The following is an 18,791-nucleotide window of genomic DNA, read 5'->3' as shown; positions in this document are numbered from 1 at the left end:
ATACTGAACAAAAATATAAACACAACATGCAACCATTTCATTAGATTTCACTGGTTGTTCTCGGTTTTTAATGATCAGACTTTGTCTTCTGTTAGTTGCTTCAGTGTCACGTCCTGACCATAGAGAGTCCTTATTTTCTATGGTAGTGTAGGTCAGGGCATGACTGGGTGGTTAGTCTAGTTTATTATTTCTATGTGGGATTCTAGGTTTGTTTTTCTACGTTGGTGATTGTGTGTGATTCCCAATTAGAGGCAGCTGGTAATTGTTGTCTCTAATTGGGAATCATATTTAAGTAGCTGTTTTTCCCACCTGTGTTTGTGGGATATTGTTTTGAGTTAGTGCACGTAGCATCTCTGTTGTCACGGTTCATTGTCAGTTTATTGTTTATTTGTTTTTTGTCTTGACTTTGTTTCACTTTCTAATAAATAATGTGGAACTCAACATCCGCTGTGCCTTGGTCTGACATTTATTCTAACGACATTCAGAGTTGTTTAATGTAAAAAGTCTATAGGATCTGAATTATATACAGTTTCATAGAAACTCTTAAAATTGGCATTAATAGCATTGTTGTTTCTAATTACTAATCTTTTAAAATTATAACTGGTTCAGAATGTATGTGTTTTCTGAGAGATGAAGCATATTTACCAGGTTAATTTGCTATTAACTACTGTTTTATTTGAGTTTAATCTGTAATGGTTGGCTCTCTTCAGAAGTAAATATTCAGCATTTTTATTTTCTTCTTTACCTTGTAAACATATTTTTTCCTGGTCTTTTTCTAACACAGTGATTTATTGTTCTCTGTATCAGGGGGCTGATTTGTCTATCCTCTGTCTACATTTGTATTGGTAAAGGTTAAAAAAAATGTATTGTTTCAGTATTACATAAAATTCAGTTCTAGAAGATACACTCTGTTCATTCTCCACATTTTGTTGTTAAATGTATTTTCTGGAGTAATTAATCATGATACCGGAGAATGATCTGATATCTCCCTGAAGCAATTTTTTATCCAGTTATTTGTTGAGAGCATTTAAAAAAATAAAAAATGTAGTAAATTCTTGGATAGCTTTTCTTTAAGAAAAAAAGGAATAGTCTTTTGCAGTAATCTCCAGGTGTCCTACAAATTATTTTTATAGATGACATTTTTCAGCCTCTTTGGAGGCTCCTTAAGTCTGCCTGTTTTGTTACTATAGAGTCCTTGCAGAAAGAATTCAGACCCATTGACTTTTTCCACATTTTGTTACGTTGCAGATTACAGCCTTATTCTAAAATTGATTAAATAAAACGTGTTCCTCAGCAATCTACACACAATACCCCATTATGATTAAAAAAAAAATGGAGAAAAAAGGGTTTTAGAAATGTTTGCAAAACAAAAATTCCTTATTAACATAAGTATTAAGACCCGTTTATTTTACTGACAACTGTTATGTCAACATAAGTAGTCCTACATACGAGATCTTTATAAACAGCTCGATGGCACAATAAGGACCATCAGCAGTTGGGTGACTAGAGGAGACAGACGTCCAGCTCGACTATCTAGGTAAGACATGATCTTAGTCTTCCACCTCTCTCTCTCTCTCTCTCTCTCTCTCTCTCTCTCTCTCTCTCTCTCTCTGGGCATCCATCTTATCTTTGTTATCTCTGTAGACAGTGGCTGGGATTTAGTCGACTGCAGACAGTGAGTGGCGTTCCTTAAAGCACATTTAGATTGGATCAATAGCAGATATAGAAATGAAGTGTCAGTTTGGTTGAGTACACTGGATGACTTCTCAGACAGGTTTGCTGTCAGACCTGAATGTGTAAAACCATGGGACTGACAGTTTCTATATCAAGTGACATCTCCCTCCATCCAGGATGTACTAGTGTGTAAATCAAACACACTTCTCAAAAGCCACTATCTGCAATTGAAAAAGATTCTGTATTTATGCTGATTCAGGAATGTTCTGGTATCTTCTGTCTGTCTGTCTGTCTGTCTGTCTGTCTGTCTGTCTGTCTGTCTGTCTGTCTGTCTTCCTCAACTGACTAATCTCCTAACACTGATGTCCTCGTCTTTCAACTCTATTTTTACTCTCTGAATGCAGTTTGAGGTGATACTTTCAAGCACTAAACATGGACATGTTCATGTCTTCCCCTCCTGTCCCCTCCCCTCCTCTCCTCTCTCCCAGACAGTGTACCATGGCCTCTCTCTCTCTGTCCCTGGGACTGCTGGTGCTATGCACCCTGGGTCTTGTACACTGTGACTTGTATGACGGCCACGTCAGGGTGTGGGGCCTTAGTGCTTCCAACCTGAAAGGAGACTTCCTCTCCTAGCCAGACCCCTACGTCAAGGTGAATGCATTCATTTATTTCTTCTTTATTTAACCTGAACAGTCAGTTAATAAATCATTCTTATACACCTGACTGTAGTGTTAACCTGTACCTGTGATACACATGACTGTAGTGTTAACCTGTACCTGTGACATACATGACTGTGGTGTTAACCTGTACCTGTGATACACATGACTGTAGTGTTAACCTGTACCTGTGACATACATGACTGTAGTGTTAACCTGTACCTGTGATACACATGCCTGTAGTGTTAACCTGTACCTGTGATACACATGACTGTAGTGTTAACCTGTACCTGTGATACACATGACTGTAGTGTTAACCTGTACCTGTGATACACATGACTGTAGTGTTAACCTGTACCTGTGATACACATGACTGTAGTGTTAACCTGTACCTGTGACACACATGACTGTAGTGTTAACCTGTACCTGTGATACACATGACTGTAGTGTTAACCTGTACCTGTGATACACATGACTGTAGTGTTAACCTGTACCAGTGATACACATGACTGTAGTGTTAACCTGTACCTGTGATACACATGACTGTAGTGTTAACCTGTACCTGTGACACACATGACTGTAGTGTTAACCTGTACCTGTGATACACATGACTGTAGTGTTAACCTGTACCTGTGATACACATGACTGTAGTGTTAACCTGTACCTGTGATACACATGACTGTAGTGTTAACCTGTACCTGTGATACACATGACTGTAGTGTTAACCTGTACCTGTGATACACATGACTGTAGTGTTAACCTGTACCTGTGATACACATGACTGTAGTGTTAACCTGTACCTGTGATACACATGACTGTAGTGTTAACCTGTACCTGTGATACACATGACTGTAGTGTTAACCTGTACCTGTGATACACATGACTGTAGTGTTAACCTGTACCTGTGATACACAGGACTGTAGTGTTAACCTGTACCTGTGATACACATGACTGTAGTGGTATCAGCACAAAACATAGTATAAACATTATTGGGTACAGACAACAGCACACAGGCAAGAAGGTAGAGAAAGCAATCCATCACATGAAGCAGCCACAACTGCCAGTAAGAGTGTCCATGGTTGAGTCTTTGAATGAGGAGATGTTTTTTAAAGATGTTTTTTGCAGCTCGTTCCAGTCACTAGCTGCAGGGAACTGAAAAGAGGAGCGACCCAGGGATGTGTGTGCTTTGGGGACCTTTGGGCAAAAAAGTATTTAGTCAGCCACCAATTGTGCAAGTTCTCCCACTTAAAAACATGAGAGAGGCCTGTAATTTTCATCATAGGTACACTTCAACTATGACAGACAAAATGATAAAAAGAAATCCAGAAAATCACATTGTAGGATTTTTAATTTATTCATTTGCAAATTATGGTGGAAAATAAGTATTTGGTCACCTACAAACAAGCAAGATCTCTGGTTCTGTGCCATTGGAACACAGGAAATGACTTAAATGTAAATGTAAATGTAGGAGCGATGGATGCTGATAATGGCCCTCTGTACGCCTCTTTAGATATTCCATTAAAAATCAGTCATGGGACTTTTCCTCTGTGTCATGTAGTAACCCATGTGTGAACTAATTGTGTGTGTGTTTATGTCATGTTATTCTGGGATTGATTAGTTAGTTAGTAAATAAATCATGAAACCCATCTGTATATCTCTGATTCTATGCTAGGGTTGGTGCAGACATCCAAGGGTTTGCGACATTCAGAACATGACTGATGTGATAATACATGAATAAGTGACTGTAATTGATAAGATATGAAAATATCTGAACAGTTCTTTCGGGAAATAGAGACACTTAACATATTTTCCCGTAATGCACTGACTTCCTAGTTAATTAAAGTTACATGATGAGTTTAAATGCGTAATAAAAATTACACATAGAGAATTGATTTGATATAAAACAGTCACAGTTAATGATAGCCAACGACACAACAGTATACAATTATCGTTGTCACGCCCTGGCCTTAGTTATCATAGTTTCCTTTATTATTTTGGTTAGGTCAGGGTATCAAATCAAATCAAATCAAATTTATTTATATAGCCCTTCGTACATCAGCTGATATCTCAAAGTGCTGTACAGAAACCCAGCCTAAAACCCCAAACAGCAAACAATGCAAGTGTAAAAGCACGGTATGACATGGGGGATTTATGTGTTTGGCTTGTCTATGGGTTTTGTATGTTTATGGGGTGTTTTCTAGTCTGGTGTTTATATAAGTCTATGGTTGTCTAGATTGGTTCTCAATTAGAGGCAGGTGTTTATCGTTGTCTCTGTTTGGGAACCACATTTAGGCAGCCATGTTCTTTGGGTATTTTGTGGGTGGTTGTCTTCTGTCTTTGTGTCTATGCACCAGATAGGACTGTTTCGGTTTTTCACATTTGTTGTTTTGGTATTTTGTAGTATTCACGTTTATGGTCTTTATTAAACATGTTGAACTCTAACCACGCTGCGCTTTGGTCCGATCCTTCGTCCACAGAAGAAAACGGTTACAATCGTGCTTAAACCTGAGTGTAATATAACTTTTTGTTGTTCTACGGTTTGGCCTTCTTTCATAATCGGCATTTAAGATAAATACAACATTTACCCCTTGGTGATAATTAAGTCCTTATGTTATGTTGAACCCACAACGTCAGGGAGCCCTCTTTTATACTTACAGTTACATATGACCCCCCACGTGGAAATGAACTGAATGATAATTCATAACGGTATATTATCAACAACAAAAATATGACTTAATCACACCAGATGGGGGCGCTGTTGTATAGAGAACTGCAGGTGTGGAGTCCTAAAGCATCTCAGAAAAGGACTGCTAAGATATGTCACCAGTGACAACCGTAAGGCTCTCCAGAGGGTAGTGAGGTCTGCACAACGCATCACCGGGGGCAAACTACCTGCCCTCCATGACACCTACAGCACCCGATGTCACAGGAAGGCCAAAAATATCATCAAGGACATCAACCACCAAAGCCACTGCCTGTTCACACCGTTACCATCCAGAAGGCGAAGTCAGTACAGGTGCATCAAAGCTGGGACCGAGAGACTGAAAAACAGCTTCTATCTCAAGGCCATCGGACTGCTAAACAGCCATCACTAACTCAGAGAGGATGCGGCCTACATTGAGACCCAATCACTGGTCACTTTAATAAATGGATCACTAGTCACCTTATACAATGCACTCTAAATAACGCCACTTTAATAATGTTTACACATCTTACATTACTCACATCACATGTATATACTCTATTTTATACCATATACTTTGACATTGCCCATCCATATACTTACATGTACATATTCTCATTCACCCCTTTATATTTGTGTAGATTTGTTAGATTACTTGTTAGATATTACTGCACTGTCGGAACTAGAAGCACAAGCATTTCGCGACACTCCCATTAATAACATCTGCTAATCATGTGTACGTGACAAATAACATTTGATTTGATTACCAAGATAAATATGGAAGCCTATAAGGTGTAACGACAAATTCTGATACTATCTGAAATGCTGATTGAACAAATTGTATTCCAGATAATGTCAAAAGGCCAGCCCAGTGAATCAACAGTTAGGTGAGGGAGAGGTCATTACTAATGGTGGAGATGGTAAATAGTACTGCATAGAATCTGTAATTCTTCAGTAATACCATGACTCATTATATACAGTGCATTCAGAAAGTATTCAGACCCAATTGACTTTTTCTACATTTTGTTACATTATGGCCTTATTCTTAAATGGATTCAAACTTTTTTGTCTTCTCATTTTCTCATCAGTCTACACACATTACCCCGTAATGACAAAGTGAAAAGAGACATTTAGATTGGACATTATTTGGAAAGGCACACCCCTGTCTATATAAAGTCCCACAATTGACTGTGCAGGTCAGAGCAAAAACCAAGCCAAAGGTCAAAGATATTGTCCGTAGAGCTCTGAGACAGGATTGTGTTAAGGCACAGATCTGGGGAAGGTACCCCAAAAGATTCTGCAGCATTGAAGGTCCTCAAGAATACAGTGGCCTCCATCATTCTTAAACGGAAGAAGTTTGTAACCACAAAGACTCTTTCTAGAGCTGGCCACACAGCCAAACTGAGCAATCGAGGGAGAAGGGCCTTGGTCAGGGAGGTGACCAAGAACCCGGTGGTCATTCTGACAGAGCTTCAGAGTTTCTCTGTGGAGATAGGAGAACCTTCCAGAAGGACAACCGTCTCTGCAGCACTCCACCAATCAGGCCTTTATGGTAGAGTGGCCAGACGGAAGCCACTCCTCAGTAAAATGCACATGACAGCCCTCTTGGAGTTTGCCAAAAGGCACCTCTCTGACCATGAGAATCAAGAATATCTGGTTTGCAGAAACCAAGATTAAACTCCTTGGCCTGAATGCCAAGCGTTGCATCTGGAGGAAACCTGGCACCATCCCTATGGTGAATCATGTGGTGGCAGCATCATGCTCTGTGGATGTTTTTCAGCGGCAGGGACTGGGAGACTAGTCAGGATTGAGGGAAAGATGAATGGAGCGAAGTACAGAGAGATCCTTGATGAAAACCTGCTCCAGAGTGCTCAGGACCTAAGACTGGGGTGAAGGTTCACCTTCCAAAAAGGACAACATCCTTAAGCACACAGCAAGACAATGCATGAGTGGCTTCGGGACAAGTCTCTGAATGTCCTTGAGTGGCCCAGCCAGAACTCGTACATGAACCAGATTAAAAGCTTGTAGCTTCATGCCCAATAAGAGTCGAGGTTGTAATCGCTGCCAAAGGTACTTCAACAAAGTTGACCGACCTGTTCGATTTGGATTTATCTAGCAAAATTTAAAATGTTTTTTTACATAGGATAAAAGTAAAGACTCAGAGCTAGAAAATGGTTTAACATAGAGTGTTTTGGTACCTACTGGTGAGCTCTTCGTCTACACCTAATCAGCATCGTTCACACCCTTTTAAGCTCTAGCTCCACCCATCTCTTTAACGATTCACATGTGAGGCTATGTACTAAACAACCAAAGATTTCAAGACAAAAGCCTGGCTTATAATATGGGTGTGTTCTTAAATTTAATCTGGAGTGCTAGAGTGCCAGAGTGTGCTCGGAGCATTCGTAAACTTAGAGTGTTGTCAGATTGGCCGTCTGTAAATTGAGTTTCACTCTCAAAGCGCACACTGAACGCTCTAGCCGAGGAGTAGGGATGATCCGAGCGTTTCTGACCTAACAGCAGTCAAGCACCCAAGCTAACTAGCTAACGTTGGCTAGCTACTTCCAGACAAATAAGAGAACACCTCACTCTGATAATTTTACTCACCCTGGTAGAGCTGGTTTGTTGTTATGTTACCCAGAGCGTTGGTAACTGCAACTGTGCTGCTGGCAACAATTTAACAATTGAATCGACAGTTGTCGCAGTGACGTCATAAGGGCTCTGAGATACTAATATAACTACACAGATCATACACGTAACGTTAGCTAGCTAGCTAACAGTAGACTTTAACTTGAAATGGAAATGACTTTGACAACATTTCTCCCTCTCTGTCACTGATGCCATGGTTAGTTTGAAGATGTAATCTGGAGACAGGTATTTTATACAACATCAACATAAACATCCTTCTGTGTGTTTACTTTTTGACTCCGTCTGCATATTTGCAATCAAATGCAAGAATTTTCTCCTTAGCGATCATACTCTAATTCCACTGATTTCAAAACTCGGTCCTCCAAAAATTGTAGAGCAAAATTATGTAGTTCTACAGTGTGACATCTTTCAAAAAAGCAGTGTTAGAAAGGATTACATACACATACAGACAGAATAGAGCTACATGGCAGACCAATCAGAACTCATCTCTTGGCATGTCCAGCCCACTCATTATTTCAGCCAATCATGGCTAATGGGAAGGTTGCTGACTTTATCCATGGCTAAACCAACTAGGCTCATAATTTGCCTACAGTAGTTAAATAAAGGTTAAAAAAAATAATCATAATAAACTAACAATTTAACAATTTAATTTGTATTAACAGATGTCATACAAGTTTGTTATTAAGGCACATGAAAGCTCAAATGTTCCAGAAGACATTTCTAAGAAAGTTACGTTCAAATGGCGCTCCTGTGAAGTAGTTCGTCGCGACATATGCCTAGTTTCCTGAAACGAGTCACAGTACTGAGTAAAGGGTCTGAATACTTATGTATATCTGATATGATTTTTTAAAATATATATACAGTGGGCAAAAAAGTATTTAGTCAGTCAGCAATTGTGCAAGTTCTCCCACTTAAAATGATGAGAGGACTGTAATTTTCATCATAGGTACACTTCAACTATCACAGACAAAATGAGGGAAGAAAATCCAGAAAATCACATTGTAGGACTTTTAATTTATTTATTTGCAAATTATGGTTGAAAATAAGTATTTGGTCAATAACAAAAGACACCCTGTTCCTTATATAGTGGTCAAAAGTAGTTCACTATAAAGTGAATAGGGTGTCATGTGGGACAAAGCCTTTACACACTACAGTTATATCACTCACTTTGTGGCGTCACATACAAACACTGTCTCTGGCTTCAATAGAAGCTTTATCCCAGGGCTCTATCAACCGGATGAGTTGGAAAACCTCTTGGTTTTATCCTCAATCACTTTGAATGCAGTGAGTCCACTTGTGGTTAATATTCCAAGATCTAATTAATAAACTTTTTGTATTAAAGAAGTACAGAAGACTACAGAGCTAATTAAGGTATTACAATATGAGCCACTCCCACAGTGACAACATACACTGACTACAGAACATACTTCTGTCTCTTCTCTCTGTGGTGCTACACACAAACACAGGCTGCTGCTGGAACTCTTATCTTTTAGCTGCAGCCGTCTGTCCGTCTGTCCGTCCGTCCATCCGCCCACCCGCCAGCCATACTGAAGTGAGGATTGTCATATCAGATGAGTGAGACAATGACACACTAATATGACAGTAGGGTCAAAGGTTGAATGTTAAGGTTCATCCTCTTGGGACAGAGCTGCTGTGTAGCTGTACTGTAGCTATAGTTGATGGTTCCCTGCCCCAGGAAACGTTCCAATACTACGGGCTCCATCCGTAACTGTGGTGGAACAGGTGCCCAGGTGGTCGTCAGCTGACACATCGTTGTCCCACACCTCCAGCTTCAGGTTGTCATCGGCCTTCACATCATTGCAGATGAGCCTGTTACTCCACGTTGGGTCTGAATTGTTGTTAATGATTTTGGTATTACCAGGAGAGATGGTTCCACACCGAACATTTACGAAGCCATGGGCTTTGGACCAGAAATCAACAGCACACATACTTTTGTAGGTGACTGATGTCAGAGAACAAGAGGCGGTGACTGATGGTGGAGAACAAGAGGAGGTGACTGATGGTGGAGAACAAGAGGAGGTGACTGATGGTGGAGAACAAGAGGAGGTGACTGATGGTGGAGAACAAGAGGAGGTGACTGATGGTGGAGAACAAGAGGAGGTGACTGATGGTGGAGAACAAGAGGAGGTGACTGATGGTGGAGAACAAGAGGAGGTGACTGATGGTGGAGAACAGGATGAGGTGACTGATGTCAGAGAACAAGAGGAGGTGACTGATGGTGGAGAACAAGATGAGGTGACTGATGGTGGAGAACAAGAGGCGGTGACTGATGGTGGAGAACAAGAGGAGGTGACTGATGGTGGAGAACAAGAGGAGGTGACTGATGGTGGAGAACAACAGGAGGTGACTGATGGTGGAGAACAAGAAGATAGTACTGATGGTGGAGAACAAGAGGAGGTAACTGATGGTGGAGAACAAGAGGAGGTGACTGATGGTGGAGAACAGGATGAGGTGACTGATGTCAGAGAACAAGAGGCGGTGACTGATGGTGGAGAACAAGATGAGGTGACTGATGGTGGAGAACAAGAGGAGGGGACTGATGGTGGAGAACAAGAGGAGGGGACTGATGGTGGAGAACAAGAGGCGGTGACTGATGGTGGAGAACAAGAGGAGGTGACTGATGGTGGAGAACAAGAGGAGGTGACTGATGGTGGAGAACAAGAAGATAGTACTGATGGTGGAGAACAAGAGGAGGTAACTGATGGTGGAGAACAAGAGGAGGTGACTGATGGTGGAGAACAGGATGAGGTGACTGATGGTGGAGAACAGGAGGAGGTGACTGATGGTGGAGAACAAGAGGGGGTAACTGATGGTGGAGAACAAGAGGAGGTGACTGATGGTGGAGAACAGGAGGGGGTAACTGATGGTGGAGAACAAGAGGAGGTGACTGATAGTGGAGAACAGGAGGGGGTAACTGATGGTGGAGAACAAGAGGAGGTGACTGATGGTGGAGAACAGGAGGGGGTAACTGATGGTGGAGAACAAGAGGAGGTGTCTGATGGTGGAGAACAAGATGAGGTGACTGATGGTGGAGAACAAGAGGCGGTGACTGATGGTGGAGAACAAGAGGAGGTGACTGATGGTGGAGAACAAGATGAGGTGACTGATGGTGGAGAACAAGAGGAGGTGACTGATGGTGGAGAACAAGAGGAGGTGACTGATGGTGGAGAACAGGATGAGGTGACTGATGGTGGAGAACAAGAGGAGGTGACTGATGGTGGAGAACAAGAAGATAGTACTGATGGTGGAGAACAAGAGGAGGTAACTGATGGTGGAGAACAAGAGGAGGTGACTGATGGTGGAGAACAAGAGGAGGTGACTGATGGTGGAGAACAGGATGAGGTGACTGATGGTGGAGAACAGGAGGAGGTGACTGATGGTGGAGAACAAGAGGAGGTGACTGATGGTGGAGAACAGGATGAGGTGACTGATGGTGGAGAACAAGAGGCGGTGACTGATGGTGGAGAACAAGAAGATAGTACTGATGGTGGAGAACAAGAGGAGGTGACTGATGGTTGAGAACAAGAGGAGGTGACTGATGGTGGAGAACAGGAGGAGGTGACTGATGGTGGAGAACAGGAGGGGGTAACTGATGGTGGAGAACAGGAGGGGGTAACTGATGGTGGAGAACAAGAGGAGGTGACTGATGGTGGAGAACAAGAGGAGGTGACTGATGGTGGAGAACAAGAGGATGTGACTGATGGTGGAGAACAAGAGGAGGTGACTGATGGTGGAGAACAAGAGGAGGTGACTGATGGTGGAGAACAAGAGGAGGTGACTGATGGTGGAGAACAAGAGGATGTGACTGATGGTGGAGAACAAGAGGAGGTGACTGATGGTGGAGAACAAGAGGAGGTGACTGATGGTGGAGAACAAGAGGAGGTGACTGATGGTGGAGAACAAGAGGAGGTGACTGATAGTGGAGAACAGGAGGGGGTAACTGATGGTGGAGAACAAGAGGAGGTGACTGATGGTGGAGAACAGGAGGGGGTAACTGATGGTGGAGAACAAGAGGAGGTGTCTGATGGTGGAGAACAAGAGGGGGTAACTGATGGTGGAGAACAAGAGGAGGTGACTGATGGTGGAGAACAAGATGAGGTGACTGATGTTGGAGAACAAGAGGCGGTGACTGATGGTGGAGAACAAGAGGAGGTGACTGATGGTGGAGAACAAGAGGAGGTGACTGATGGTGGAGAACAAGAGGAGGTGACTGATGGTGGAGAACAAGAGGATGTGACTGATGGTGGAGAACAAGAGGAGGTGACTGATGGTGGAGAACAGGAGGGGGTAACTGATGGTGGAGAACAAGAGGAGGTGTCTGATGGTGGAGAACAAGAGGGGGTAACTGATGGTGGAGAACAAGAGGAGGTGACTGATGGTGGAGAACAAGATGAGGTGACTGATGTTGGAGAACAAGAGGCGGTGACTGATGGTGGAGAACAAGAGGAGGTGACTGATGGTGGAGAACAAGAGGAGGTGACTGATGGTGGAGAACAAGAAGATAGTACTGATGGTGGAGAACAAGAGGAGGTAACTGATGGTGGAGAACAAGAGGGGGTAACTGATGGTGGAGAACAAGAGGAGGTGACTGATGGTGGAGAACAGGAGGGGGTAACTGATGGTGGAGAACAAGAGGAGGTGACTGATGGTGGAGAACAGGAGGGGGTAACTGATGGTGGAGAACAAGAGGAGGTGACTGATGGTGGAGAACAAGAGGGATGTAACTGATGGTGGAGAACAAGAGGAGGTGACTGATAGTGGAGAACAGGAGGGGGTAACTGATGGTGGAGAACAAGAGGAGGTGACTGATGGTGGAGAACAGGAGGGGTAACTGATGGTGGAGAACAAGAGGAGGTGTCTGATGGTGGAGAACAAGAGGGGGTAACTGATGGTGGAGAACAAGAGGAGGTGACTGATGGTGGAGAACAAGATGAGGTGACTGATGTTGGAGAACAAGAGGCGGTGACTGATGGTGGAGAACAAGAGGAGGTGACTGATGGTGGAGAACAAGAGGAGGTGACTGATGGTGGAGAACAAGAAGATAGTACTGATGGTGGAGAACAAGAGGAGGTAACTGATGGTGGAGAACAAGAGGAGGTGACTGATGGTGGAGAACAGAATGAGGTGACTGATGGTGGAGAACAGGAGGAGGTGACTGATGGTGGAGAACAAGAGGAGGTGACTGATGGTGGAGAACAGGATGAGGTGACTGATGGTGGAGAACAAGAGGAGGTGACTGATGGTGGAGAACAAGAAGATAGTACTGATGGTGGAGAACAAGAGGAGGTGACTGATGGTTGAGAACAAGAGGAGGTGACTGATGGTGGAGAACAGGAGGAGGTGACTGATGGTGGAGAACAGGAGGGGGTAACTGATGGTGGAGAACAGGAGGGGGTAACTGATGGTGGAGAACAAGAGGAGGTGACTGATGGTGGAGAACAAGAGGAGGTGACTGATGGTGGAGAACAAGAGGATGTGACTGATGGTGGAGAACAAGAGGAGGTGACTGATGGTGGAGAACAAGAGGAGGTGACTGATGGTGGAGAACAAGAGGAGGTGACTGATGGTGGAGAACAAGAAGATAGTACTGATGGTGGAGAACAAGAGGAGGTAACTGATGGTGGAGAACAAGAGGGGTAACTGATGGTGGAGAACAAGAGGAGGTGACTGATGGTGGAGAACAAGAGGGGGTAACTGATGGTGGAGAACAAGAGGAGGTGACTGATGGTGGAGAACAGGAGGGGGTAACTGATGGTGGAGAACAAGAGGAGGTGACTGATGGTGGAGAACAAGAGGGGGTAACTGATGGTGGAGAACAAGAGGAGGTGACTGATAGTGGAGAACAGGAGGGGGTAACTGATGGTGGAGAACAAGAGGAGGTGACTGATGGTGGAGAACAGGAGGGGGTAACTGATGGTGGAGAACAAGAGGAGGTGTCTGATGGTGGAGAACAAGAGGGGGTAACTGATGGTGGAGAACAAGAGGAGGTGACTGATGGTGGAGAACAAGATGAGGTGACTGATGGTGGAGAACAGGAGGGGGTAACTGATGGTGGAGAACAAGAGGAGGTGACTGATGGTGGAGAACAAGAGGGATGTAACTGATGGTGGAGAACAAGAGGAGGTGACTGATAGTGGAGAACAGGAGGGGGTAACTGATGGTGGAGAACAAGAGGAGGTGACTGATGGTGGAGAACAGGAGGGGGTAACTGATGGTGGAGAACAAGAGGAGGTGTCTGATGGTGGAGAACAAGAGGGGGTAACTGATGGTGGAGAACAAGAGGAGGTGACTGATGGTGGAGAACAAGATGAGGTGACTGATGTTGGAGAACAAGAGGCGGTGACTGATGGTGGAGAACAAGAGGAGGTGACTGATGGTGGAGAACAAGAGGAGGTGACTGATGGTGGAGAACAAGAAGATAGTACTGATGGTGGAGAACAAGAGGAGGTAACTGATGGTGGAGAACAAGAGGAGGTGACTGATGGTGGAGAACAGGATGAGGTGACTGATGGTGGAGAACAGGATGAGGTGACTGATGGTGGAGAACAAGAGGAGGTGACTGATGGTGGAGAACAAGAAGATAGTACTGATGGTGGAGAACAAGAGGAGGTAACTGATGGTGGAGAACAAGAGGAAGTGACTGATGGTGGAGAACAGGATGAGGTGACTGATGGTGGAGAACAGGAGGAGGTGACTGATGGTGGAGAACAAGAGGAGGTGACTGATGGTGGAGAACAGGATGAGGTGACTGATGGTGGAGAACAAGAGGAGGTGACTGATGGTGGAGAACAAGAAGATAGTACTGATGGTGGAGAACAAGAGGAGGTGACTGATGGTTGAGAACAAGAGGAGGTGACTGATGGTGGAGAACAGGAGGAGGTGACTGATGGTGGAGAACAGGAGGGGGTAACTGATGGTGGAGAACAGGAGGGGGTAACTGATGGTGGAGAACAAGAGGAGGTGACTGATGGTGGAGAACAAGAGGAGGTGACTGATGGTGGAGAACAAGAGGAGGTGACTGATGGTGGAGAACAAGAGGAGGTGACTGATGGTGGAGAACAAGAGGAGGTGACTGATGGTGGAGAACAAGAGGAGGTGACTGATGGTGGAGAACAAGAAGATAGTACTGATGGTGGAGAACAAGAGGAGGTAACTGATGGTGGAGAACAAGAGGAGGTAACTGATGGTGGAGAACAAGAGGAGGTGACTGATGGTGGAGAACAAGAGGGGGTAACTGATGGTGGAGAACAAGAGGAGGTGACTGATGGTGGAGAACAGGAGGGGGTAACTGATGGTGGAGAACAAGAGGAGGTGACTGATGGTGGAGAACAAGAGGGGGTAACTGATGGTGGAGAACAAGAGGAGGTGACTGATAGTGGAGAACAGGAGGGGGTAACTGATGGTGGAGAACAAGAGGAGGTGACTGATGGTGGAGAACAGGAGGGGGTAACTGATGGTGGAGAACAAGAGGAGGTGTCTGATGGTGGAGAACAAGAGGGGGTAACTGATGGTGGAGAACAAGAGGAGGTGACTGATGGTGGAGAACAAGATGAGGTGACTGATGTTGGAGAACAAGAGGCGGTGACTGATGGTGGAGAACAAGAGGAGGTGACTGATGGTGGAGAACAAGAGGAGGTGACTGATGGTGGAGAACAAGAAGATAGTACTGATGGTGGAGAACAAGAGGAGGTAACTGATGGTGGAGAACAAGAGGGGGTAACTGATGGTGGAGAACAAGAGGAGGTGACTGATGGTGGAGAACAAGAGGGGGTAACTGATGGTGGAGAACAAGAGGAGGTGACTGATGGTGGAGAACAGGAGGGGGTAACTGATGGTGGAGAACAAGAGGAGGTGACTGATGGTGGAGAACAAGAGGGATGTAACTGATGGTGGAGAACAAGAGGAGGTGACTGATAGTGGAGAACAGGAGGGGGTAACTGATGGTGGAGAACAAGATGAGGTGACTGATGGTGGAGAACAGGAGGGGGTAACTGATGGTGGAGAACAAGAGGAGGTGTCTGATGGTGGAGAACAAGAGGGGGTAACTGATGGTGGAGAACAAGAGGGGGTAACTGATGGTGGAGAACAAGATGAGGTGACTGATGTTGGAGAACAAGAGGCGGTGACTGATGGTGGAGAACAAGAGGAGGTGACTGATGGTGGAGAACAAGAGGAGGTGACTGATGGTGGAGAACAAGAAGATAGTACTGATGGTGGAGAACAAGAGGAGGTAACTGATGGTGGAGAACAAGAGGAGGTGACTGATGGTGGAGAACAGGATGAGGTGACTGATGGTGGAGAACAGGAGGAGGTGACTGATGGTGGAGAACAAGAGGAGGTGACTGATGGTGGAGAACAGGATGAGGTGACTGATGGTGGAGAACAAGAGGAGGTGACTGATGGTGGAGAACAAGAGGAGGTGACTGATGGTGGAGAACAAGAAGATAGTACTGATGGTGGAGAACAAGAGGAGATAACTGATGGTGGAGAACAAGAGGGGGTTACTGATGGTGGAGAACAAGAGGAGGTGACTGATGGTGGAGAACAAGAGGGGGTAACTGATGGTGGAGAACAAGAGGAGGTGACTGATGGTGGAGAACAGGAGGGGGTAACTGATGGTGGAGAACAAGAGGAGGTGACTGATGGTGGAGAACAAGAGGGGGTAACTGATGGTGGAGAACAAGAGGAGGTGACTGATAGTGGAGAACAGGAGGGGGTAACTGATGGTGGAGAACAAGAGGAGGTGACTGATGGTGGAGAACAGGAGGGGGTAACTGATGGTGGAGAACAAGAGGAGGTGACTGATGGTGGAGAACAAGAGGAGGTAACTGATGGTGGAGAACAAGAGGAGGTGTCTGATGGTGGAGAACAGGAGGGGGTAACTGATGGTGGAGAACAGGAGGAGGTGACTGATGGTGGAGAACAAGAGGAGGTAACTGATGGTGGAGAACAAGAGGAGGTGACTGATGGTGGAGAACAGGAGGGGGTAACTGATGGTGGAGAACAGGAGGAGGTGACTGATGGTGGAGAACAAGAGGAGGTAACTGATGGTGGAGAACAAGAGGAGGTGACTGATGGTGGAGAACAGGAGGGGGTAACTGATGGTGGAGAACAAGAGGAGGTGACTGATGGTGGAGAACAATAGGAGGTAACTGATGGTGGAGAACAAGAGGAGGTGTCTGATGGTGGAGAACAGGAGGGGGTAACTGATGGTGGAGAACAGGAGGAGGTGACTGATGGTGGAGAACAAGAGGAGGTAACTGATGGTGGAGAACAAGAGGAGGTGACTGATGGTGGAGAACAGGAGGGGGTAACTGATGGTGGAGAACAGGAGGAGGTGACTGATGGTGGAGAACAAGAGGAGGTAACTGATGGTGGAGAACAAGAGGAGGGGACTGATGGTGGAGAACAGGAGGGGGTAACTGATGGTGGAGAACAGGAGGAGGTGACTGATGGTGGAGAACAAGAGGAAATAACTGATGGTGGAGAACAAGAGGAGGTAACTGATGGTGGAGAACAAGAGGAGGTAACTGATGGTGGAGAACAGGAGGGGGTAACTGATGGTGGAGAACAAGAGGAGGTGACTGATGGTGGAGAACAAGAGGAGGTGACTGATGGTGGAGAACAAGAGGAGGTGACTGATGGTGGAGAACAGGAGGAGGTAACAGATGGTGGAGAACAAGAGGAGGTAACTGATGGTGGAGAACAAGAGGAGGTAACTGATGGTGGAGAACAGGAGGAGGTGACTGATGGTGGAGAACAGGAGGAGGTAACTGATGGTGGAGAACAAGAGGAGGTAACTGATGGTGGAGAACAAGAGGAGGTAACTGATGGTGGAGAAAAAAAAACCTGATTCAACTTGTAAAGGGCTTGATAGAGGAAGGACAACTAGGAGAGAGAGAGAGATTTCTATCAAAATGTTGTAAATATATAAGTAGAGAGTCACAAAGAAAACAGTTGATGTGCAAATACAAATCACATTCTGTAAATATGTACATGTCGTTTGCCAAACATATGTCATGATCCAAAAGCCAATCATCATTATCACAAACAAATGAAGATTAGCATATAAATGCAATAGTTTTTTTTATGGTTAAACCAGAACATTTTCCACACAAATTTCTTACTTTGCAAAGAACATTTGTGACTCCACAGTTTACATTTGTGACCTGCATTTGACATATTTACATATTTGTGACTCGCATTACATTTGTGAGTTGACTCACACTTGTGAATTGCTCCACTTATTTGTGAGTGTCCTCTCATATTTTTGAGTTGGGTCTTACAGATCACTTTGTACAGATTTTTCAATTCAGAATCCAGTTCTCATAAAAATAAGACACAACTGAATATATCACAGTTACTTTTAGAAATGCATCTGTTTGGTATCCTAGCTTCCTTTCTTCCTTTCCTATCTTAATTTCCTACTTTCCTAGCTGTCTTTCCTAGATCCCTTTCCTCCCCTCCTTTCTACGGTAGGTCTCTTTCCTCCTATACTTTTCTAACTCCCTTTCCCTTCCTTCTTTCCTAGCTTCTGTTCCTTGATCCTTTCCCTTCCTATCCTAGATCCATTTTGTCCTTGCCTTGCTTCCTTTCCTCCTTTCCTTACCCTCTTTCCTTCCCTCAATTCATTTCCTCTCCTTTTCTAGATTCCTTACCTCATTTCCCAGCTTCCTTTCCACCTACTACCGTAGTGGGCCTTCTAATGCTGTTACGTTAATGTTCTGCCACCGGAGGTTACTCAGGAGAAAATCAAGTTTAGCTTTATAAAACAAATAAAAAGCATATTGTATCACAGTGCCTCACCTCTTTCAAAAGCTCTAATTTAACTTCACTGTGTATAAGAGTATGAATATGTATATATGAATAGTGTGTAAATATTATTGTGTTGTCTCTTGGTGACTTTCCTAAGTATATAACAAGGGTCATGGATGAACTAAACATATTATCACTTCTTGAGTGAAGTGAGGGCAGAGTTACTTTTGCCATTTCACTCTATTTTTGAATGCCAACATAGTCAACTATTTGTGTATTTTATTGTCTATTCAATTAAATAGCCATGTATGAGGTTGTCACATTTTGCTCAGTCATCATGTGCCAATGACTATAAT

At 44.3% G+C, this 18,791-nt stretch overlaps 2 protein-coding genes across 4 annotated transcripts in view; one reads left to right on the top strand and one right to left on the bottom strand.

Moving 5' to 3' along the window:
- Window positions 1-18,791, bottom strand: part of LOC127911786 (perforin-1-like) — a 30,396-nt gene that overhangs the window by 9,772 nt on the left and 1,833 nt on the right. Inside the window, exon 1 of one of the 3 annotated variants that reach the window (XM_052479396.1) lies at window positions 7,618-7,811. The exons of 1 other annotated variant lie outside the window; for it this stretch is intronic. The gene's annotated coding sequence lies outside the window, so the exon portion shown is untranslated. Of the gene's footprint in view, window positions 1-7,617; window positions 7,812-18,791 lie in introns of those variants that run through there. One more of the 3 variants, XM_052479393.1, reaches the window with a different exon arrangement.
- Window positions 9,339-17,080, top strand: LOC127911901 (apolipoprotein B receptor-like). Its single transcript, XM_052479949.1, has 8 exons — window positions 9,339-9,416; window positions 9,619-11,130; window positions 11,347-12,372; window positions 12,535-12,912; window positions 14,047-14,451; window positions 14,749-15,234; window positions 15,641-16,477; window positions 16,802-17,080. Exons 1-8 carry the CDS (start codon window positions 9,339-9,341, stop codon window positions 16,823-16,825), a joined length of 4,746 nt encoding a protein of 1,581 aa, XP_052335909.1. The 3' UTR covers window positions 16,826-17,080.

This window comes from Oncorhynchus keta, chromosome 25 (genome assembly GCF_023373465.1).
Source record: "Oncorhynchus keta strain PuntledgeMale-10-30-2019 chromosome 25, Oket_V2, whole genome shotgun sequence".
Classification (NCBI taxonomy): Eukaryota; Metazoa; Chordata; class Actinopteri; order Salmoniformes; family Salmonidae; genus Oncorhynchus; species Oncorhynchus keta.
This window is presented reverse-complemented; position numbering and strand designations above follow the sequence as displayed.